General features: G+C 34.8%; 4 protein-coding genes across 5 annotated transcripts; all 4 read right to left on the reverse strand.

The window, feature by feature from the left end:
* Nucleotides 1-50: 50 nt before the first annotated feature.
* LOC102613278 (protein CANDIDATE G-PROTEIN COUPLED RECEPTOR 7-like) lies at nucleotides 51-1,412 on the reverse strand. The gene has a single exon (XM_006478943.4). The coding sequence runs from the start codon at nucleotides 1,410-1,412 to the stop codon at nucleotides 51-53; it is 1,362 nt and encodes a 453-aa protein (XP_006479006.3).
* Nucleotides 1,413-3,753: 2,341 nt separating this feature from the next.
* Nucleotides 3,754-15,521, reverse strand: LOC102627368 (ammonium transporter 1 member 2). The gene is given in 10 exon segments (XM_025098436.2): nucleotides 3,754-5,521; nucleotides 11,495-11,595; nucleotides 11,692-11,782; nucleotides 11,893-11,963; nucleotides 12,050-12,148; nucleotides 12,889-12,965; nucleotides 13,052-13,184; nucleotides 14,910-14,957; nucleotides 15,050-15,109; nucleotides 15,206-15,521. Coding segments are annotated over 10 exon segments (2,451 nt in total). The 5' UTR covers nucleotides 15,440-15,521; the 3' UTR covers nucleotides 3,754-3,984.
* Nucleotides 15,522-16,032: 511 nt separating this feature from the next.
* LOC102627664 (uncharacterized) lies at nucleotides 16,033-21,872 on the reverse strand. Of its 2 annotated transcripts, none has more exons than XM_052437063.1 (6): nucleotides 21,549-21,872; nucleotides 20,421-20,495; nucleotides 19,863-19,951; nucleotides 19,385-19,469; nucleotides 18,777-18,863; nucleotides 16,033-16,454 (listed from the first exon to the last, which is right to left on the reverse strand). In XM_052437063.1, the coding sequence occupies exons 1-6, from the start codon at nucleotides 21,720-21,722 to the stop codon at nucleotides 16,434-16,436; spliced, it is 531 nt and encodes a 176-aa protein (XP_052293023.1). In that variant the 5' UTR covers nucleotides 21,723-21,872; the 3' UTR covers nucleotides 16,033-16,433. The 2 variants fall into 2 exon arrangements, with proteins under 2 accessions (XP_052293023.1, XP_006478973.2); XM_006478910.4 differs by having other exon boundaries at nucleotides 18,777-18,858; nucleotides 21,549-21,870.
* A 1,200-nt stretch (nucleotides 21,873-23,072) lies between these two features.
* Nucleotides 23,073-24,344, reverse strand: LOC102627951 (G-type lectin S-receptor-like serine/threonine-protein kinase CES101). Its single transcript, XM_006478911.3, has one exon. The coding sequence runs from the start codon at nucleotides 24,342-24,344 to the stop codon at nucleotides 23,073-23,075; it is 1,272 nt and encodes a 423-aa protein (XP_006478974.2).
* Nucleotides 24,345-24,739: the final 395 nt, after the last annotated feature.

The raw sequence follows: 24,739 nt of genomic DNA on the forward strand, positions 1-24,739 counted from the left end.
ATGCCTGGCCTGCCAGTTCAATTGAAGCTTAACTAGCCGGTTAGCTAAAATTAAAGTTCAAATGAATCATCTTCCTCCAAAATTTGTCTGGCTTCACTCTCTTCTTCATCATCAACTACAAAATATGGATTCTTCTCAGTGGGCTGAAAATTATGGAAAATGAACAAATAAAAAACGAAGCTAGCTCCTTCTGCTGCAGCATACATGGTCCACTCAAATCTGTAATTCACAACATGTGCGGAAGCTGGAACCACAATCCTGGTGAAGTACAAGTATCCCACCACAACAATATAGAATTGCTTGAAAAGGGTCAATTTTTCAAGATTCCTAGCTGCTTTCCCATCGGTCTTTGACGCCTCCTTCAGGCTTCTTATCGACCAAATAATTGGAAAGAACACAGCAGCACAGCAGATGATATCAATCAACAAGAACATATGATTCCACGCCATCCAATCTTGCGTCGCGGGTCCTGTTTCACTTATGACAACGTACGCTATGTTTTCCAGGACTTGTAATGGAATCACTGTCATCAAAACATTCTTTTCGCGTTCCTGAAGATACGGTTTCAGGAATGACCATCCTGTTCCTATGAGTACAATCACTGTGAACAGCATTATGCCTTTGAACAATCCGAAGATGTAAAATGCTACATCCCAGCCATGTGGAGTCCCAGTTTCGCTGACATAGAGTTTGTCCTCGGACGCGCATATCATTTTAAGCGCTTTCACAAGAAGCAGCGCAGCCATTACTATATGAATCTTGTCAACAATCGGCCTCTGCTTGATGCAGATAAAAACCCACATAACAAAAAAGAGAGTGTATGTGAAAAAGAACATCAAATAGAGTCTCGGCAGCTGTGTTTGGCCAGCAGGAAGGTAATCTTTTATCCCGTGCTGCAAGTTATACATCTCTGTTTTAACAAACATTGACACTTGAAATTCAGGCTGGCAGTTCCCGAAGAGCAAGATGTATTCATCGGGATCGTTGATGTTAACTGCACCACTGTAGGATGAATTGGGCACGATTTTTTCAAATCTGTATACAAGTTTTGCGTACCTGCTAGATAAAGAACAAAATCCTTCAATGTACTGAGACTCATTGATCATTACTGGAAATGCAAGATCTCTTACAAAGAAAAATCCCAAGGAAGCAGGGTTGAGCACTTGATCTTTATTATTATTGTTACCATTATTATAATTTTGTTTTTTTGATTTCCATGAGATATCTTTTATTGTAACTTCCGCCTTGCCATCTTCTGTAAATCCGAATCTCTCAAACATGATCAACGGCCGCGAATCATCCACGACATGGGTCTCTTTGATCTCTGATAAACAGACTGGAATGCTTGAGATCATGAACAATAATAATACTGCATGAAAAAGAGTTGCATAATAGTATCTCAAACATGCCATCATGAGAATATTTTCTGGCAACAAAAAGAAATTAGAGATGAATAATTAGACCAAAATGGAATTTCTGATGAAAAGATTGAAATATGGGGAAAAGATGGAAATGTCAGGCAACAAAAAGAAATTAAAGATGAATAATTAGACCAAAATGGAATTTCTGAAAAGATTGAAATATGGGGAAAAGATGGAAATGGGTGTGAACTTTTTCCATTGAATATTTGCTAGATACATGGGGTAGGATTATTAATAGTTGTGGTGTGAGTGAAAGAAGAATTGGTTGGTTTGCCAAATATTTAGGGAGAGTGAGGGAACAATCTTAAGACATGTGTTGATTTATTTGAGTTAAATTAAGAGAAAAATAATCTATTTAGATAGTTTTTGCTGAGTGCTTAAATGTTTTGATCATGGGCAATATCAATATATATATTTGATACTATTAATTGAATTGGGTTTGATCTAATATTATGAAGATATGAATGTTCATGTCCTAAGTTAAAATATGAGTGATGATACAGATATACACTCTGGTACAAATGGATTTGGTATTAACTTATTGGTTAACTAAAATACAAAATAATAAAAATAAATTACATAAACTAAGAGATATCTAATTCAACTAATTAAATCATGCCACGTTAGTTTGTGAAAAAAAATATATATGTGTGTGTATTACTTGAGAAAGTAAGAATATTTAAGACCTCAGGCAAAGGTTAAAATTTGTTTGCCTTTATATCGGTAAATAAGTAATAAATTTTTTTTTTGGATATCTGAAAACTAAATAAAAATGAAGTCTTGTGCTTATTTAGAACTCAATGCTTAATTTTACACGGGGAATATGAAAAAAGGAGAGAAAAATGAGAGAAATTTTCCATTCTCTTTCTACCCACACACTTTCTCTCTTCTTTTTTTCTTTTTTATTTCTCTTATCTTTCTCTCATTTTTTCTCTACACGAAACATTTTCAAATGGAAAACAAAGAACCACTAAGTAGCTCGGACTGATCAGATAAATGCTCGAAGCCATATGAATTTGTATCATTTGGGCCATACGTACATGGAAAATAAGAACACCAAGAAAATGGGATCTGTGGCAATGAAGCCACGTGTTAGGACCAAGATTTTTCCCACTTTTTTTTTTTTTTTCATTTCCATTTGGGCCCTAGTTAGAGTCTTAAAGGTACAAAATACTTAGTTTTTCAAAATCTGTCGATATTCTGGAGAATAATGTAAACCCCATAAACTCTTATCGCTCAAGTCTTTGGAGCTGCTTGGTGTGACTCATAATTGTTGCACTTTTGACTAGTGAGTAGTTCCAAACTCATGCTGTGTGTGGTCCATAAGTTGAAGTCTTACAGATTATTTGAATGGCTGCAAATCTTTTTTTATTTTTTTTGACAAAAATATGATTGCATTTGCACATTTGGGAACACACAATCGACACTTAAAATAAAACTAGAGCTCATTTCATTAATTACCACCTTAAACGGAGCAAATATTTAGGAAATAACACCAAGCAAAATGTTTCAAAACTCAAAAAGAAAAGTCTTCATAAATGCTCTTATCACTGAATACATAAATCTCATTCAAGATCTCAACACCACCATCAACTTTGGCTGGCTTTGCATAAATTCTACACATGGTGTGGCTACTGACACCAAATAATTGAAAACACCACGTGATGGGCAAGATGTCAACTTGACCAGCTACAACTTATAGCAGTTCTAAGTTCTAACCACGGCCAGAAAAAATAAATAAAAATAAAAATAAATAAATAAAAAATAAGAGACAAAAGTCACACTTCTTAATTCTTATCGTCATATAAGCCAAAAAGGGGGATTGACAGGTCCTTATATTTTGCTTTAATGGAACCTTTAACATTCTCCAGGGATCTCTGATCTTTGGAAAATAAGAAAATTAATAAAAGAACTTAAAGCCACCTTTACAGATGTTTTGCTATTTACTATTTTTAATTCATGAAATTTTGACTATACAACTTTACCTAGCCAGCTAGTTGCTCAAATTGTACATTGATTCGGTGCATTAAGGAGTCTATATTTATCAATGAATATGGGAATCAATTCCTGTACATATATTGTTCTCTGTGCGTGCCGCTGATATTAGTTAGTAGAATTATTGAGCATCAGGTTCTTTTGGATTTGATGAAAATCTATGTTGTTCGAGTTGTTGAGATGAATTAATAGACAGAGATATATTTGTCTTCTATCTTCAGTCTCATTAGGCGTGTTTGGTATCTTTACGTATATATTACCAAAAAATTTAAAAAGAAAAGAAAAAAAAAATTGATATTGCTTGTTTAAATATCAATATTAACCGGCAGCAATGGTGGCTTGATAATGACAATATTTCAAGTATAATTTTATACATAGACAAACGTAAGCTCAATCGCCAGCGAGATGCATGGATACATACAATGATACAAATAAAGAAACCCCAGCTAATTCCTCATGCATGCATGCACTCTTTTTCAACTTAATTAGACTATGAGTTTTTTTTTTTTTTTAAATATCAATGAAAAATAATAATTCCAGCAATTTTAATTAATTATTCGCGTTCGTTTTACAGTCTTGGCAAAATTATTTACACGCTTTGATTATCGGGCGTGAAAACATTTGCCGGCTCTATTCTTCTCATCGCAAAGGCAGGTTTCTGTGAAGAATCATCTTCATCGTGATACGCGTATGCAAATCCGCCATGCCTCGTCAAGTCCATGCCCGCCATCTCATCATCCGTCGATATCCTGAGCAGGTTAATTTTCTTGAGCCCATAAAAGAGCGGACCCATTGTCGCCGTGACCCATCCCGCTATGACCAAAATTTGTATTATCTGAGCGGCCAGGAGCCTACCGCCTCCGCCCATGAACAACCCGTACGGCCTCCCCGGTCGCCCCGGATACACCTCGCCGACGTACGCCTCCCGGGCGAATAACCCGGTGAACAGGATCCCCCACGTGCCGCACCCGCCGTGCAATTGTGCCGCTTCCAGCGGGTCATCGTACTTAAGTTTCTCCCCGAGCTTATTGCACCCGATCAAAACCCATGCAGCTACGAAGCCACAGATGATTGCGGCCCATGGTTCTACCACCGAACACCCCGAGGTGATTGCAGCGAAGCCACCCAACAGCCCGTTGCAAACATCGATCACGTTCCAGTGACCAACCAACAGTCTTTTACTGAACAAGGTCGTTAGAGCGGCTGTGCACCCAGCTAACGTAGTGGTGACTGCTGTCCTCCCTATGGCGCTCCATTGACCGTAATACCCTCCACTCTCTCCGTAACTCTTCAGTATGGTCAAAAACGAACCCGGGTTAAACCCGTACCACCCGAACCACAACAAGAACGAACCGAGAACCACCAACGACGCGCTGTGCCCGCGTAACACTACGGACCGACCCGACTGGTCGAACCGCCCGATTCTCGGGCCCTCGATTAGCGCGCCCCACAGGCCGGCGATCCCTCCGACCATGTGAACGACCCCGGAGCCGGCAAAGTCAATCACTCCCGACCCGAACAGAAGGTTGTCGGACCGGGTCGGGCTGGCCCAGCCGTCACTTGACCAGAACCAATGCGAAACTATAGGGTAAACGAAGCCGGTTAAAAAGGAGGAGTAAATTAAATAGGCGACAAACTGGGTCCTCTCAGCTATGGACCCACTGGTGATGCCAGCAGCAGCTATGGCAAAAGCCCATTGGTAAAGAAAGAAGCTGTAGTCAGTGAGAGGCGATGGGACGTCACGGAGGCCAAAGAAATGGCGGCCGATGAAACCATTGGAGGGGGAGCCGAAGGCGAAGGCGAAGCCGAAGAGGTAGTAAGAGAGGGCGCCGGCGGCGGCGTCGAGGACGTTGGTGAGCATGATGTTCATGGTGTTCTTGGCGCGGACCGAGCCGGCGCAGAGCATGGCGAAGCCTAGCTGCATGGCGAAGACGAGGTAAGCGGAGAAGAGAAGGTAGGTCGTGTTGACGGCAAACGAGGTGTCGGACAGGGTTTTGGAGATGGTGTCGAAGCGGGAGCAGAGATAGGAAGCTGCGGATGAAGTGTCGTTCACGGTGTTCAGAAGAGAAGCGAGGTCGGAGGCTGAGCATGTGAGAGTTGCCATAGTGAAGACTTGAGAGAGTGGAAGCAAATATGTAATGGTAGTACGTTGGTTTGTTTCTTGCTCTCTTTTTATAGAGCAAATGCAGTGGTGAGGGCTTGAAGAAAAATAAATTTATCTATTTTCATTTATGTTAAGGATGATGAGAATTTAATCTCTTCTTAATGAGAATTTTGTATCTCTTCTCTTTTTATTATTTAAAAAAAAAAAGAAAAAAAGGATGATGTATTAATATTTACTTTTTACTTGAAGAAAAGTAATGACAAGGACTCTGCATGTATATTATATTTATGTATGGATGAAAGTTAACTAAAAGAGATGAGAATCTAGTGGTCCAAATTTGGACTCCAACTGGATTATATATATGTCATGTGTTCTGGTAAAATATTTGGTTTGGAAATTGGAAACATTGATATTAATTTGTATAGCATTTACAGCACTAGAATGGAAAAAAGAGGGAAACAAATTAAATGGCCTTTTGGTGAAGGCACGTAACTTCTTTCATTGTATGTCATTCATGATTCATGTGATCATGTCTTCAGAATTATTATGTTCTTTACCATTCTTGAACATGCTAGGTATAGAATTCTTGAACATGCTAGGTATAGAATTGGTTACCAATAGCCCTTTGGTCTAATGGGAGAAGCCTTATATTTACAATGTTAAATGCAAGGGTTCGAGTTTCCATAAGAGCATTATGGAGGTTAGTTTCAGTTCTTTCTCAATTATTAACTAATTGAGTAGAGACAGTCTCTCCCTTACGAAATGTGAATGGAATAGGCACTCCTCAAATATTAGAAAGGGTTTAAAGTATTTGGACAAGTACTTCAGTGGGTTAATGTATGACAGTGGTCCCAGTTGTTTAGTACGATTGTAAATATTATAATTGTAATGTCTGATGTAATATCAGTAACAATATGTGTATAACAGAATTAAAAAAAAAAGGTATAGAATTGGTTGAGTACTTTTATTGGAGTAAATTTAGAAAAAAAGGATCATGCTACCTTACATTAATAAGTATTTTAATTTTAAATCAAATTACTTTTAAAAAAAAATACATTTCATTTAATTTTAAATCAAATTGCTTTCAACCCAATTTTTGTGAACAAAATTGGAGTCAGATCATCTTATATAAATCATTTCAATAACATATAGTAAAATATTTAAGCATGAATCTTACCAATAAGAGCAAAGGGAATCATAACTACTTCGCCATTTTTTGACATTAACAGGTGTAACTCTTCTATTAATAATATGAAAAGTCACGTATTTAATTAAGAAGAGGATTCAAGTTCTGAGTTAGAACACATGTGGAATTGCATTGCATTGTCCAATAATCGATTATGTGATAATAATAACAAAGTTCTTTTATTAAGTGAAATTGTTGTTCTAGACGTCAAATATTCGCAACTTAGAAAAAAAAATAATTAGCCTTATATTCCTTTAAAAGGACCATAAAATTTATTCGAATGTAGAACAAGAACCTGAAGCTCCCTAAGAGTTCCCAGCCAATGTTCGAATTAATGTATCCTTTATCTTGTTGTTTCCAAGATCAAGAACTTGAAGGGAGATTTAAAATACAAGAGAGAAAAGAGAGAGGGAGAGAGAGAGAGAGAAAATGAGAAAGATTTAGAGTGAGATCCACACAAGAAGAGAAAGTATTAAAAAAATTTAAATATTTAATTTCAACAAATCTCATTCATCAATTCATTTCAAATCTCATAAATATTAATGAGTGTAAAAGTAAAAGTATTTTTAAGAGGTTGTTGATCCACCCCTATAATCTGTGTTTTTTTTTTTATTATTATCTATTATTGATATTCTCAATATGTGTGTGTGTGAGTGTGTATGTTGTAGAGTATGTTTTTAATAAAGGATCTCTTACTTAAAATAAATGATAAACTAAAAAAAAAGAAAAATACTCCAATACAATATAATTTATTATGTAATGTATTTAGATTAGTGTTTTTTTTTTATTTTTTACCTCATCCCTTGTCATATTAAAGTAAAAGAATTCTTACTAAAAGAGGATTTATATATCTGAAGGGACTAAGATCATACTCTTGATCTTTTACAGATTTTGTACTACTTGTATTTTAGTGGTAGTGTATAATTAGGATTTAAGATACCATTTCTTTTTTATCTATTAACCATCAATCATGTTAATAAAATTTGTTCAATAGAAGATTAGATCAAGGGAGGATTTTGATCCATATCTTAAGTCAATTTGAATGCAAAAAACCTTGTCTAACCAATCAGTGTAAGGCGTGAAATGGTTAGAAATCCTACTCCAATAAATGTCAACTCTATTTTCTCTTCATTTATATAAATGAAGTTCAAACCTCATACCTTTCATCCCACCTTAAAAAATTTTATTAGTTAAGGTAAGTTGGTCGCACCAATGACATAGATTATGCATTTAATATATCTAATGAGCGGAGAAAATTAATATTATAAGTTGTGAATCTAGATATAGCAATCACTATGACAAAACCGAAAGTGACCCTACAGTAAATTTATTATTGTGGTCGAAATATCTAAAGTCTTTAGATCCTAAAAATTCTTTCATAATAGAAGGGATCAATTAATGGCTTTATAAACCATTAGCCCGTTTAATTGCATAAAGTCCAAAATGATCTTAGGCTAGTTAATTTAATTATACAGCAGAATCCACGAATGGGGCTATGCTAATATCTTTAATTCACTGGATAAATTAAGTAATGTAACCTTTTTATTTATTTATTTATAAATGTTGGTGGATTCATTTAGTCCAAACCGAAGAAACAGTTGATTATACTCATAATTAATTAATTAGTAAATGAAGATCAATTAATTAGCTAGGGATGTTGAATTCATTAATGAACAATTCATCTTTTTTTTTTTAATTAATTAAGTGATCATCGTTTGTTAGTTTACTTTTGTCAAAGGAAAATTATTTATGTACCACCTTTATTTTGTCATATGTACATCTAACCACTTCAAATTTTGACAAGTTTTTTGCACCACTTTTATTTCTAAACTTATATCAATTAACAACTTTAACACTAACCTTTCAAAAAAAAAACAACTTTAACACTAAAAATAACAAGTTTACTCTTAAATGACTTAAAAGACTATTTTATTTTACAAAATTTTTAAAAATATAAAATTATAATTATGAGAATACCCTTAAATCATACCCTTAAATTCAATAAAACAAATCAATGTCAAAATCTAAGATGATAATTTTTAAATAAAATTATAATTATAAAAAATTAACATCTTATAATTATAATTTTTGTAATTATAATTTTATTTAATTTTTATAATTAAATTAAGTATAGGAAAGTTTACAAAAAATAACATGAAGAGAAAATCTCCCTATAATTATTGTAAACTTCCCTATAATTAATATTAAGAAACTTCATCATACAAATCAAATGAAATTTTAATTACTAAAAATTATCATGATAATTTTTAAATGAAATTATAATTATAAAAAATTAACATATCGGATTTGATATTTATTTAATAGTCATTTTTAGTGTCAAAGTGATTTATAGATACAAACTTAAAAATAAAAGTGGCACAAAAAATATGTTAAGATTTTGAGATGATTAGATGTATATATGACAAAATAAAAATGATGTATAGATAATTTTCCTTTATCAAATTTCATCCACATATGTTTAGACGGGTGATGTCATAGATACAAACATTAAAAATACATAGTTTGGTTTGGTTTTCATGTGATGTGGTAAATAACAAAATTCAACGAGTCGTTTACCCGCTTTTTTGCTCAATTCTGCCAAATTTTAATTTAAAATCCGATTTTTACTGAAAAAAAATGCACATCAAATTTTTTTTTATTAGGTCAAGAGAATAGCTTTTTCTCTCCACCACCAACAACAACCAAACCACACAAAACAAAAAATATCTAAAGAAAATAACAAAAGGGAATCTATATGTCAAGAGGGCAATGATACAACATGATAAAGATCCACCGAATCTAGAGATCCATGCATATTCACAAGTCAAAACTACCAACTAGATTTACTTTTATCTATTTAAGCATATTCATAAGTTATCTAATCTTTGGATCATGTATAAATTATTGTTTAATGAAGGTGAAGACATCTCTGTCTGGTTTTGTTAATTGAATTTTTGAGGCTGCGAATAGTTCATGCTGTCTCTGGGCCAGTGATAACGTAATAGATGATATAAAAGAACAATCACAGATATCTAGAATCTTCTGCTAAAAAAATATTTTGGAACTTGGAAGTATTCTCTATTCTATTCTTTTCAGTCTTAATTTTTGCCGACACAAAAAGAAAGCTCGAATATTTGCTAAAAATCACCACCCTTGTTCTCCTACTGACCAGCGGCCTAAAATTAGATAAGCAAACCCTAATATCATGTCATTGGAAGTGTTTAAGGAGATTTACAACCCCTCTAAGGCAGTAAGGCTGATGCAATCATGCAATAAGCATACTTCAGTACAAAACTATTACATTTAGCAGTCAAAGACCATCAACAAATAAGAATCCAGAATTGGAATTCATTTTCATCAGTCGAAATGACAAAGATATGACATTTTACGGGTCATCTAGACTATCCAGATGGAGCGAATTGTTTCAAAGGCATAAAATACCACCAGAACTAAGTCATTCAAGAGACTAAAATATACGAAGATAGCAAAGGATCAGAATCATTTGATCATGCAATCTATTTACCAACACATTTTTTCTTTTTTAAAAGACAACTGATACTATGAAAGATGTAAGCTATGGTTACTAATTAAATCAAAGGGTCACAGGCAAGCTAAGAACATGACCTCTCAGCATAGCTCTCGTCACTTGACTAAGACATCTATAACTTGTTTGTGTCAATTATTTTATCAATAGCCTAATTACAACCACAACTTGAATTAATTAAGCAGAGTCTTACCTATAATTATATTTATTACTTGTTAGAATGAGACAGCGTCTTGGACTGTTCGGCAGTACACCTCTATGGATGCCCTTTCACAAGCAGAAGAATCTGATTAATGCAAGGTCTCAACAATACATGAACAGACAAGTTGCTGCATAGTTTTTAGTAAGAATAAATTATATAATAACAATACGAAAGAGACAACTGTAAACTGAATCAAGAAATTAAACTACCACAAAATACCATCATAATTCTTAAACCTTCCCTTGCATTTGAAGAATCTTATTTATATAAGAAAGATGCACAAGGTCCAAAGTGTTGATGCAGATCCGAGTCGCTGCAGTTTACACTTTCCTATCATTAAAATAAGAATTGCAAGTTACAGTGGTAGGTCAACTAACAGGAATCATTTATGCTACATGCTGAGTGACAAAATGGGCATATGTATAGAAAACAAATAAATGGATGTAAAACCTCATAACACAGAATAGAACATCTACCCTGCCATTTCCAGGAAAGCATTTTCCTCAGTTGGAAATAACATTTGCCACTGCAATCTGCAAATCATTCCTGCTCTTGGCCCCAGGAGTTACTGAGTGAATTGCCGGTTTAATGTTCAACAATGCACTTGTTACCTTCATGCTTATGGGTGTGACACCAATCAGAGTAATTCTTGATGTTTGGAAAGCAATCAATCAGTCAATTGTCAAAGCATATACATAAAACTGTATTTTGGCTGTGCCAAATGAATGTTACAAAGCTGTCCAGGGACATCTTACAAACTATAAAATAGAGCATGAGAATTGTCAAATGGATGAACTAGGACAAACTTCCTATCTCCTATGTCCTTGGACACAAAAGAAGGAACCTGATGATACCAATATTAGTTTCCATAACTAACTAATGTTCATACCCTCTGGAATCACCTTAAGGCAATATTCTAGATTCTGGATTCTTTGATTCATTATTTCAGTGAAATTTAAGAGCTGACTTGTTAAATAGAATAGTGATATTGTCATTTACAAGCAAATCTGAGACAAGGTATTACTAAGGTGGTCACTTTTCTTTTGATGCAAGTTGTCTTCCATATAAGAAAAGTCCGATGACAGTGCAAACAGATAACAACGTTGATGAATAGCAGGCTGCAAGTAGAGCTCCCCTTAATGACTGCATCCAAAGGTTTTCAAGCTTAGTGAGCAATAGTGGCCTCATAGAATAACTGGAAACAAGGTCACATACGAATAAAACATTGTTTTCAAATACCTTTGCCAGTAACAAAGCATTGTCATTTGCATACTGCAATGAGCTCTCAGGAGTGCTTTGGATGCCTTGACCAAGTTCCCATGAAAGAATCCTACATTTCAATTTTCCAGTATATTTATATAATGGAAGATAATTTTCTGTCATGCCTAATAGTAACAAATGAATTTATAACAAAATTAACAGCTGAAATAGGATATTTACCCAAAAACAAATCCAATTGCTGCCCCAATGTAGGCTTTCTCTGGTGTCACTTCAACCTGAAGTTCTCCAAACTACAGTTTTGAAAAAACAATATTTATTTATTTCAAGTGCTCCTCTTTGAGTTAACATCCCAACACATTGCAAAGTTTTCATTTACCTTCAACAACCTGGTTTCCTTCTTTGGTTGTTCATCAATGGTTGTTGATATTGAACTTGCAGAGAGCAGCTTTCCAGCTGCAGTCATTGCTTTTGCAATCTGTAAACTGCTAGTTATGTTATGTTTAAGATAGGAAATTTTTTTTCATGAACTTCTAGATATAATTAACAAGGTACAGGGCCCTGAACTGACATAATCACCCCCTTGTTGATGCAAAAGATGATGAAACGGATCACTCCAGGATACTTAATGACTTTCAAAAGTTGATGCCTATGAGGAATGGAAGTTCAAAGTTATCACAAGTCTGTAATTTTAAAAGAGCACCAGGAGGAGAACAAGAGCGGCATATATTTAATTGCTTACATTAATCATGAAGAATATACAAGTCCTTCTGCCATATGCAAATATATCAGAAATTTGTATAACTTATGCATACACACTTTGAAAAACCTTTCAAATTAAAGGAAGTGCCATAACATTTATAGGTTCTAGATTTCAGATGGATGTTTTGCAGCCAAGTTGATTTGGGTTTCAGCAAAACTCAGTAGAATATATGATTGTTTCTTGGGGCTGAACCAGAAATTCTAGACCACTATAGAAATTCAGGAGAAAAATTTAGGAGAACATTTTATGACTCACTAGTGATACCAATGATCCCCATTGAAAGTAAAAGTGCATGGGTATTGTCCGATGTCCCTTCTCTTATTCTACCATTGAAGAATTGGTCCTCAATGTACTCTATTAGTTCACAAATTTATAAGAGAAAGTTTTTCATTACGATAAAAAGAAAGTAATAACAAGAAGAGCCGCCACTGCCAACTTATAGGTTATCAAGATACCTTTTGTAATTCACCTTGACCATACTGACCCATTGCTTGGAATCTCCTTCCAGCAGATATCAGGCGCTTTCCAAATGCTAAACAGCAAGTGGATGGAAACAAGCTTTAGTACAAAATCTTTACCATGTATCTAAGCATCAACTGCATATGCTCTTGATCTTGCCTGATTTGGCATTGTCTGTCAAAGAGCTCTCCAATGCAGGTAGCTTCTTCACTAAACTATGGGAAGTTGATGAATCAGCTTGCTCCCATGCTCGAGTGAGATTTAACAATAGTTCTCCCAGCTCTCGACCGCACTGAAAAAATAAATTTAAAAAAAAAATTTGAACAAAATGTTACAAAATTCACTCCACTTGATGGTCAAAGTTAATAGCCTAAGAAAATACTAAACTGAAATGGATCTAAAATAAAATATTATCATTTTCATCACATATCTTGAGATTGCCTGAATTCACAGATGCTAAGAGAATCATTACAAAACAAAAATCATGATAATAAAAATTGTTTGAGGTAAATTTGGAAGGATATCTATGGGCAAGTTGCAAGCTGACACGTGGCAAAGGAATAATAAAGAAGAAGTTGATTGGTGGAGAAAGTGACACCTCAACTGCATCACATGAGCCAATCAAGAATAAGTCCAATCTTAGTAGAATTAACTTATCAAAAGGCAAAAATGGAAAGAAACCAAGATATTTGGTGCCAAACATGTGTTTCCTAAATCTCCGCACCAATGAGAAAAAGTTTTGTTTTCTAGCCTAAGAACAAGGAACCAATAAGAAATCAGATCTACAAAAGTACCTAGTCAATAGAGGACACCTTAGCATCTTTATAACTACCTTCATAGAGGCGGTAGAGCAGCCCAGTCAACAAGTGCGACGTGGACAAGGGTCCAAATGATAAAAACCACATTTAGCTTGGCCAATGAGCTCAATTGAGTAAAATATCTAGAGTATCCTTATTTTAAGAAGATCTACCCAGTAGAGAAGTGCCATGTGGTAGAAAAAATGAAAATACCCCTTGGGCTCACAACCTATACATATTCACCTAAGGGTACATAGAAGGATCCCTTTATTGGCTCTCTCCAGCTCTTATGAGACTTTTAGTCTGTTTTATCTCCTTCTTCCACCGTTTTTAAGGTTTCTTCCATTTTTAAGAACTTCATGGAAGACTTTGACCACCTCACCTTCCAAAGGAGCTTCTCCCTTACTCTACTCTTAGAGAACTCTCTTATCCCCAGTAAACCCATATTTCCTCTCCTGTTATCATCCATCATTAACAACCTTTAATGAGGTTTTGTTCATATTGTACAAAAAATCATGTAATACTTCATTCATATAGTAGATTGGAGATGAGATGCTTGTGTAGATGTAGGCCAAAGGATTATACCACGTAAAATCTTGTGTGTTCTATTATGATGATTTTGTTGCCCAAATTGTATTTCATGTATGAGCTCACCTAATTTACCTCAGCTACGTTGAGTATCCCTAAGCACACCTAAGCTACTCTTTAATTTAATTCAGCTCCCCATATTAACTCGCTAAATTAACTCCCACGAACTCTTTTGGACGCTCCATATTATTCCCCATATGATCAACTCATCTCATCTGCCAAATCACCTCATCAAATATTTACCCTAAAACATTAAAAAAAAAAAATCTAAACTTTTATTAGCTCAATCTCCTCCTAAATATAAATTTATTTGTTTGAATCAGATTTGAGATAGATCCTGTGAGAACCATCCAATTGGTTCAAATCAGATCCTAGTGAAAATTCAGTTAAAAACATTATAGTAAAGTTAATCAATAAACAAATAGGACCAGTAGTTCTTAGTTCTGCATTTGCTATAAAACCTCAATTAAGTAATAATCAATAAACAAATAGGATCAGTAGTTCTTAGTTCTGCATTTGCTATAAAACCTCAATTAAGTAATAATCAATAAACAAATAGGATCAGTAGTTCTTAGTTCTGCATTTGCTATAAAACCTCAATTAAACATTAACCAACAAAGAAAACAACTAACCTCATCGACGACCGGCCCATTTGAAAGATCAAAAGCGGCGTCGTTTAGCTACAGACACACCAATACAAACAAAAATAAATACCATCTCAATTTTCATAAAAAATATTAGCCCTAAATACTGTATAAATAAACAGACTTACATCAAGCCGAAGATCACGTGGTAGCTGAGCTAAGTAATCTGATGGAAGATCAAAAGAATCCTGCACAACAGCCGCATAAAAGAATTTAAAAAAGAAAAATCATTGCAAGGAACTAAATACAAAACCAGACATAAGTATATGTTAATCAATGCTTACGGCGAGTTCTTGAAGGAGGGTTTGCGAATCGGGTTGAAGGGACTTGGGGGAGTCTGATTCAGTGAGAGCGAACAAGACAGTGAGAGGTTTTGAGCTTGAGAGAAAGGGTTTTGCGGAGACTTTGAGAGGAGGGATATAATGAGTATTTTGATGGAAAAGAAGGGTATTATGGGAAGTGGAAGATAGAGAGTTGAGAGGTTGCAGTTGCAGGAGAAGAAGAGAAGAAGAAGCCATTGATTTTTCCCGTATTATTTCGAAATTTGATACGCTTAAAATCAACGATAATATGAAAAAATAAGAAGTGGTGACCCCACAAGGAAATGTTTCGGATAAGGTGTATATTTGGAGCCGTACGATTGCACTGCTTGCTTGCTGATTTCACTCTGTGTATATTTTTAATTCAAATTTATAAAAAGAAATTTGTCCTCCTTATTAAATTTCATTTTTCAATTTTCAATTACAGAATTTGAAAAAGCGTATTCTGCAAAGGGATATTTTCCATTTAATTGTGCTAACGATTCTATAAATATGTAACTTTGGAAAAGGAAGAGAAGACAGGGTCCGCCTTATTAGCTATTGCTGCTAATTTTTTTTTCACTATTTTAACTCTTAAAAGTTATTACATGTGATATAACTATACCGATTATAACTATATTTAACATAACACAGCATATCTGAACACAAGCTCTCAAGGCATCAATACAGAGGCTCCCAGCAGCAGAGCTATATTTGATCAGGTTGGGTTGGGTGAAAAACCTTCGCAAAACTTTGCAGAGATGTCTAGTCACTTCAAAAGTTTCAGAAAATCGGCAGCACAAGTCCTATCATTACATGAAAATTTTCATTTCCTCAGTTATATGACAAGAAAAGTTGTAAATGTTGAAGAGTCCGCCTCCATGTAGCAAACAAATGGTCTGATTTTGTTGACCAATCTAGAACCCCTGAATGAAAAATTTTATGGGCACTCTTGAAGCCCCTGCACACTAATAAATTGAAAAAAGAAAATTCTTCTTCTCATACCTTGGCTTTTACAGACTCGAATTCAACACAAGAATTATAGTTCTCTGGCTAACAATAAATTTTTAAAGTACACTTTCTCCAACAAATCTATGAAATCACATTTAAGATTCTTCTACCGCAAGATCAATTTCACTGGGTCAACTCCTAACCTTGGCAACCTTTCTTTGCTCGGTTTGGCCGGTTAATGGGCATTGCATCTCGGTCCAACTTATTGGAACCATGGTTCCACCTACGACGGATGACATTAAATTATTCGTAAGTCCATGCAGTAATCATATCCAAGTAAATTATTCAGAAAAAAAAAGCAGGTTCTTGTACATGCTTGATGAAGAGTAAAGACCACAATAAGATGTACTGATGAATTCTTTGTTAATTTTTTTTTTTTGGGAGAAAGAATTCTTTGCTACTTGCTTCAATATTGGCCAAGTATTTTTTTTTAATTTGAATTAATTTTATTGATCGATGAATAATTCAATTAAGCCAGTTAATAGTTGTTGAGTTGTTAGAATTCTTTGTTGGCACGTGTGCTTACCGTTTAGTAACTATAACTTGTTTACTTTATTTAAAGCTAGCTGAATAAAACAAAAAAGCATGGACTTGACAACTGAAAGTTAAAAGCTACTTCAAATGAACTTATTCTCATTACCCACTTCAAATTTTGTTTTAATTAACAAAATAAGGAGAGAAAAGTAAACAAATCAAAGCTCAAGTGTACCAAATTTGATACCAAATGTTTCAGACACAAATATTTGTAACAAGAAATCAAATGAAATAGAAAAAGTAGATGCTAAATGGGGTTAATTCGAGGAAATCTAGGCCTCGCAATTAAGTATTGATAATTCGAGAAACCAATACACTCCCAAATACAACTCAAGTTGCAGTAAAATTATAATTGTTCCACCCTTAGCCAACCTCTTATACCACTTTGGTACAACTGAGCTTTGATCTGTCTGCTTGCCTATTTTGTAAATTAAAAGACAAAATCTTAAGTGGTAAAAAGAATAAGCTCATTTGAGCAAGCTTTAACCTCCAATTACTGCAAATAAGTCTTTAGCCAAGTCCGTGCTCTTCTCTTTCTTTTAACCAACTTTAAATAAAGCAAGCAAGTTACATTTTGTTCCTAAATGGTAAGCACATCTGCTAACAAGATAGCAAAGAATAGTATCTCTAAAAGACTTAACTAATTTTACTTTTCAAATACTTATTTACTTATAAGCAAATGTTAAATTACATTTAATGTAACTTACATCCACTCGCATGAACAGTGCGTGGGCCCCCACATCACACACAGTTCATGTGAGTTGGTGTAAGTTACATTAAATGTAACTTAAGGGCTTCCTTACTTATATGGTAAATAGAAGAGTAAAAAAATAAGCTTTTTTCCAAAAGATTCTTCAAGTAGAAACAAGCATATATTATTTTAATCAAATTATTCCCTCACCAAATTTAACTACCCCCTATTTTTTCAATAATGTAGTTATAGTACTTTTCTCTATTCAATAATGATGACACAAAAAATAACATAATATTATTTGAAGAGAGGGAGTCACTCGTCAATATTGAAAAGAGAGAAGGATCATCCTATTTGAAAGCCTTTTGGAACCCTTATTGTTGATGTGGCTCTTCAAATAAGAAGTAAAATATCATTTGAAGAGCTTTTTGGAGATACTCTAACAACTCAACTACTAACTAGCTTAATTGACTTATCCAACTATCAATAAAACTAATTCAAAATAAATACTTGGCCAATATTGAAACACATAACATTCTTCCATAAGGTGATGCCAGATTATTTCTCCATAGGTTACAGGTAATTTTGAAGTATGCTTAATTCTCTTGTACCTACCCAATGAATCTCAACCATCTAAACATAAGCAATACATAACCAGGACTATGAAACTAGGTTCCGAGGTAGACTTAAGTAAATAGGTAAACATACATTCAAAGATGAGGAACGTCTTCTGGGGTATCTGGATTGAATAAATACTTATGCGGATTACCTAATACCTCTATGAAAGGAAAATGGCAGAGCAAACCTACCCTAGCAGGCTCTCAATCAGGTATAAATAACACATGTTTGGTGCAGTACTTTAGGTCATGAATGGATGCTAGTACTTATATGGTATTCACCTAAGTTACAATTTGAAAATTGTGCAATCTTAATCAAGACACATCAATATTGTGTTTTCGAAAGAGAAAAAAAAAAGAAATTGTAAAAGGAGTCGAAGGCATATTCTCAGTTCAACAATAACTATTATGTGTCAGCTAGCTCACGTCTAATGAGTCTGATAAACATTATAGTCTTTCTATCAGTTTCTACCTTCCTCCAGAAGGTAAACAATATAACGCGGTTAAACCGAAAAAAGTGATTGCTTAGATACAATTAGTATAATTCTGAAGAGAAAGAAACATGTCAAAATTACTCAGGAAAACTTAAACAAAGTTATAAATGAAATGATATTGCTTGCTATTTGTAAAATACACAAAATCCAAAAAGAATAAAACAATATAATGTTCAGATCATATTTTGAAATGCAGTGAACAAGCTTACCAGCTGTACTCTCCGCTGACACAACACCCAGATCATTTTTTGCAGTGGAAAGAAAATATGCCCGTGCATCTCCAAGGGACAGCTTATCGAAGGGACCGCGTTAAGGACTGCTCTTTTTCCCAAGAAATAAGCAATGCTAATTACAAATGTGAAGTCCAATGAAGTGATACAGAATATGATACTCAAAAAATAACCATCTACACAGTCAATCTTACATTTCCAGCCATTATTCTTCAATCATAATAATATTGAAGCCATTCCATATCATATTAATCTGAGTCGTTTTAACAACATTCAAGCAAGCTAGAAACCATTACCATGATTTTGAGCAGAAGTACCACAGGAAAAATGTAAATTCAGTTCATTCTTCCACTTCAATCATAACCATTAACTTGAACAAACATCAAATTATTAAGTAAATCAGTATAAGAAAGTTTCTCCGCCATCCAAACTACAAGAAATTAAAAAAAATAAATAAATAAAACTGTGCAAGATATAAATTTTTATTATGGATCTGCTTCTGAAAAGCCAACAACTAGGTGTTTCTATTAGATGATATTAGTAATTTCACACTCACAAGAGCAGAGGAATTAAAGCATAAAGGATACCACTGAAGCTCTAACAATGTCCCCAGGCCGAAATGACAAGTGCATATCCACTTTGTCAATCTCAGTTGCTCTAACATCTTGCTGCCTGTTAAATAACAGCTTACCTTTAAGCTTAATCCATACCAAATTCAATTAAAATGATACAAATTTATTGAGCATATGAGCCATTATTGAAGTTAACTGATGTCAGTCTGAAGATCTCCATATTGTGGATTAAGATATACTTCGTCATAAAGCAAAACATGAAAAGTTCATATGACAGTAAGGAACAGTTGCCCAAAATGATAATCGATAACAGTTTACCATACATCGGGCACCTGATTCTATGCTGCCAAAACATTTAAGTCACTATAGGGGGCAAGCATTGAGACTGCTATTTATCCTAAACTATTAAAGACTATAATTAAGCTGCATTTTGCAACTTCCTAAATATCCATATAATAGATGCATCAATAATTCAATATAGAAGATAAAAAACCTGATTATGCCCGAAAATTTCTCTCTCACAGACTTGGCACCAACACACATAATATCAGCTGAAGCCATCCTAGTCATCACTTTCGTAACCTGTAGTGAACATGTAAAACATCAGCTGCTTTTGACAAATCTTCAACATAACATACCTAAATAATGGGGTTAATAACAGTGAAGGATGATAGTGATTAGGATACGGGCGATTTTTTAATACAAAGACAAAACCTAACAATCACATCTATCCCCACCAGGACATTTAGAGCTTGAATTTAAATGTGATATCTTTAAAGGGTAAAACTATGTTTCAGTCATACATTAAATAAGAAGTTCAATTGACCAGAGCATGTAACATTGAAACCAAACAACTGAACAACCGAGACAAAATCCTGAAGAAGGGGTCTAAGAGCACCACCTAACAAAATGGCTAATGGATCCACACAAAAAGCACAAGAAAGAAAGAATTTGAAAATCTGATCTTCTTTTTCGAATCAATAACATTCAATAAATGTACCATCTTTAAACCAGGTTGATCCGACAGACAAGAATAATTAAAAGAACTTACTCGGGCAATGACAACAGAACCAGGCTCTGGAACAGGGCCATGGGCCTTGTGACCAGTTACTTCCACAGTTGGTCTCTGCGAATGATCATGAAGAGATCAGTCAATCAAAAAAGGAACAATAAGCACCAAGAATAGAGAAGAACATAAGCTCAAAATTGAAAAATGCTGCAATGGGGGTCCAAGAAAAGCAATCAAACACAGTGAATAGACCGTAGCATTAAATTCAAAACATTCCCCCCAATCATTTAGTACAGACTTTTAGTTGGAAATCAATTGGCTATATTACCACTTCTCAAACCCTAATTTTTATGGGGATCTTGCAAGGAAAGAAAGGAAAGAAAGGAATAGCATTGAATTGCCTAGACAATTCTTTTCTTTTTTATGCATTTTTGACTATTTTATTTCTGCTTTCTCACTCTTAAGCAGATCAAAATAAAGGTGGTGTGTAAACCTACATTTCTCACAAGCCCTTTGAGAAAAATAAAAAAATACCAAGCCCTGTAAATCTTTACCAGCTTCTGATTGCCTCAGAATATGGAGGAAATGAAGAAGCAACATGGCTGAGTCTTTGGTTTGTGTTCTTTCTCTTTGCTTTACATAAGTGGAAAGCAGCCACACTAAACAACTGTATTGGAATTTGCCATAAAGACTTAAAAAAACCATATATACCATGTCTTTTAGATATCAAAAGTGCTTGTTCTTAATCCACATTCAATATAAATGTTCAATATGCATTGAAAACTTCCCAACTTGCCACTTTTGGCCAAGCATTCAATGGACAACACAAACTTCCATAATTGTGGCCGAGCCCATCTGTCTTCTAGAAAGTTCCCAGATAGCTAATCACAGAAAGCAACCAGAGCAACAGTAGCAAAACAACCAATTACCCAACATTTTGGCGAGGATCCAAGCTATAGGCATGGCTACAATGCATAAAACTGTATATATCAAAGCCACAAACAACCCCCGTGGCCTGCACTAAAACCCTAAAAACCCTAGAATAAACCCATAAGGATTAATATGTAACTTTTAAAAAAATCTTATTAAGATAATGCCTAAACCCTTAAAACCCTAAATTAAATTAAGATAAATGAATAAACGAATGGGGAAAAAGAAGAAGAAAGTGACCTGGTCGGGGGAATCGGGAGGAGGGGATAGAGTGCGGAGGAGACCAGTGAGAGAAGCGTAGACGAGACCGTTGTGTTTGGCCACGTAAGCTCCCTTCCCTGCTTTCACTTCTGTTGCCTTCCCCAACACCTCTCCTGGTGTTACCAATACCATCTCTTCTTCTTTTACTACCATCTTTTCTCCCGTGTTTCTGTTTTTCCTCTGTTTCTGCTTTTCTTTTTCAGACAAACAAGAGACAACTACAATCGAACAGAGCTAGCAGACTGAGACTAGCACTAGCAGTAAGCCTGTTCTGTACCGCGGCGTGTTTCCGCTAAATTTCATAATAAATCTTAATTGTTTTTAAAATTTATTAAATTAAAGCTAGAATTATATTTTGGACCTCGTAAAAAATGGAACTTTACTTTTCCACGTAGGATGTATTATAATGTATTTAATAATGTATTAACTTACGGTTGGTATAAGTATGGAATGAATTATGTATTTTGTATTTTATATTATTAGATTGTATTAAATTATAATCTTTTAAATTTAATAATAGAAAATAAATTAATCATCGGCAACCACCATTGGCTGCTGCTAACCACCACTGAAAATTTTTTAATTTTTAAATTTTGTTTGGTTTAAGTCATATTTAGTACCATAAAATTATCTTATCGAGCTCTATACAAAATATTAAAATCATTGAAAAGAGAGTTTTCGTTCATCGTAAATCTACAGTTAAAATTTTAAAATCTAAAACTTTTACTATATATTTATGATAAACAGAAGTTTCATTGGAAGAGATATTGATACAATTCTGTAGAATTCATGATAAGAATTTTTTTAGTACTAATATTAATGTCAAAAGATATTAAAAAATAACAACGGTTGACAGTGGTCAAGTCGCCAGCCACAATTAAAATATTTATATTTAATAAATAACAAAAAGGCTCTTTTTTTCCCCTTTAATAAAAATAAATTAAAGAACTGAATTAAAAATTTTAAAAAATAAATAAATGTGGCGAGACCGCATAAAGTCGCGGGGTGGATGGGTCTTTATTAGCCACCCCCTTGTCCTGACCTCATTATCTGCACCAAGCATGATGCTGGAAATTTTGTACAACCCATGCCCCTTAAAATCGGCGCACCAAACATGCCCTTAAGTCTTTAATAAATTTTTAATACCTTATTTACTTAGAAAAATGATATGTAGCCCACTCCAAAGCAAATTTTTAAGATAATTTTATCATTAATTCAAACTTAACTCTTATTTTGCTCAGGTTTAGGTAGGATTGAAATGAGCATTCTATCATTGCTCATTCACTTAGGGACGCATAATCCAATTAAAATGCAGTATTCATAACCATAGTAGTACAGTTAATTTATTGCATTAATAAAGGAAGATCATTACCCTGTTTATTTGGGTAATGAAACGACAACATATACATAGCTCATGCCCTTAGCATGGATTTCACTATACACACTTTATTGAATAGAAAAGGGGCACACATATTTTATAATAAGAAGAGATTAAGAAACTAATTAGGGAACACGATGATAACTACTTGTACCATTGATGCTTTGGTCGTAAGTAAGCAAGTAAATTTCACGACCAAAACCTTCATCCGGAATAAACTGTACTTCCCTGGACCAAAACTCACATCCAGTGCCATTGTCAAAGACAGAGCTATAGGCACTACAAGAGCAATTGGTCCAGCATTTCGCATGACAATCACTGAGAGCCAAGCCTGCATTATCATCTATCTGATCACCAGTGAAACTGACATTCATGTACGTGAAACTGACATTCATGCACCCTTTCCTCGGCGCGAAGAATTCTGAACCATTCCTACAGTTTGAAGGCTTTTCGTTTAGGCAAACACCTGTCGCATTCATTGTATAATTAGTATTACAGGGGCTAGTAGTTTCCCATATCCATCCGCTCGTATCCCGTGTGAACTGCTCAATTTGGCCTAAATCGTTCAGCAACCACCTTGACAGAATAAAGTTGCTTCTTTTAGAATAAGAGAAGTATCGTTCATTCTCATTTGTCACAAACCTGAATTGGTATGCATCAAGTTGCTTTGTAAATGTTCCCTCCGTTAGCTCAGGTGCTAATTCAAATTTCCCATTTTTCCACTCCCCACTTCTCCAGTAAACCTCCCCTCGCCGCCACACCATCAATTCGCGAGATCCATTGGGATTCAGGCCAAGTCTGAAGGCTCCTGGAGAAGGCAGTTGCTCACTTAACCATGAAGAAAGGTACCACTCATGTCCTGTCTTCAGGTTAATGCCTAGTTTCATTTCGGGCAGCAACATGTTTGACGGATAATCAAAACTCTGCCACAAAATTGGCCCTGCTATTCCATCGGCACCAATCTGTCTAACAACAAGGTTTCCGGAATCTAGCAGCGTGGCTATGATATTAGTCTCCGAATTAGCCTTTGCTCGGTTAGAACTTACAGCTATCCGTGAGCCTCCTTTGTACGCAAACTTTAAAATTCCATCAGTGTCCATTCTTAGAACGCCGGAGGAGTCAGGAACTGGGTTGTTTGGATTGGCTACCCAGAGAGGATAAAATGGAATTTTGTTGAACCATATGCCGATGTAACGAGGAGCAATGACTCCAATGTCGACTGTTTTGGAGCCAGGGCTGAAGAATCCTAGCTTGAACACTCCTTCAGCAGAAACGAGCTCGTCCCAGTCGTGCAGCTGTTGGCCTTGTTTCAGTGTATCAGATTCTGCTTGAGAGAGAGAGTGAGGCAATAGTAAAATGCTTGGGACAATGAGAAAAAGAAGGCTAACCCAAGTCATTTTAGCCAAATGAGAGTGTAATTCTTTACTCTTGTACCTTGAAGCTCTTATTATGACATTCCATCTTTGTGATTTCTTAATTTATAGATTTCTTTAAGGTTTTGCTGATTGGTAGTCTGACAAGAAATGTCTTTCAAAAAATCTTGGTCATAGGAGAGCATTGTCCCACAAACTAAAGATTTTTCAGTGCTGCATTTAATGGCCTTGAAGACTTTGCTCTATCAATTGCCTTTTGGTTTACTTGGAAAAGTACACAGAAATAGACCTCCAATGATTAACTAACTTGGAACTTTGAAAAGTAAATAAGACAAGTCTATTATTATTTGCATAAAAACTAATGAATTGAATAGTAAAATAAAATGGTAAGGAATCCAATGCAAAGGGATCGTAAATTT

This window comes from Citrus sinensis, chromosome 3, assembly GCF_022201045.2.
Source record: "Citrus sinensis cultivar Valencia sweet orange chromosome 3, DVS_A1.0, whole genome shotgun sequence".
NCBI lineage: Eukaryota > Viridiplantae > Streptophyta > Magnoliopsida > Sapindales > Rutaceae > Citrus > Citrus sinensis.

Bases quoted from the DNA above. Each gene is read 5' to 3' on its own strand.
- LOC102627951 (XM_006478911.3), bottom strand. From the start codon at position 24,344: ATGACTTGGGTTAGCCTTCTTTTTCTCATTGTCCCAAGCATTTTACTA.
- LOC102627664 (XM_006478910.4), bottom strand. From the start codon at position 21,722: ATGGTAGTAAAAGAAGAAGAGATGGTATTGGTAACACCAGGAGAGGTG. The intron at 19,952-20,420 runs GTAAGTTCTTTT...TGTTCACTACAG, and splicing joins GTTCTGTTGTCATTGCCCGA to GTTACGAAAGTGATGACTAG. The intron at 18,859-19,384 runs GTATCCTTTATG...CCCTTCGATAAG, and splicing joins ACATTGTTAGAGCTTCAGTG to CTGTCCCTTGGAGATGCACG.
- LOC102613278 (XM_006478943.4), bottom strand. From the start codon at position 1,412: ATGGCATGTTTGAGATACTATTATGCAACTCTTTTTCATGCAGTATTA.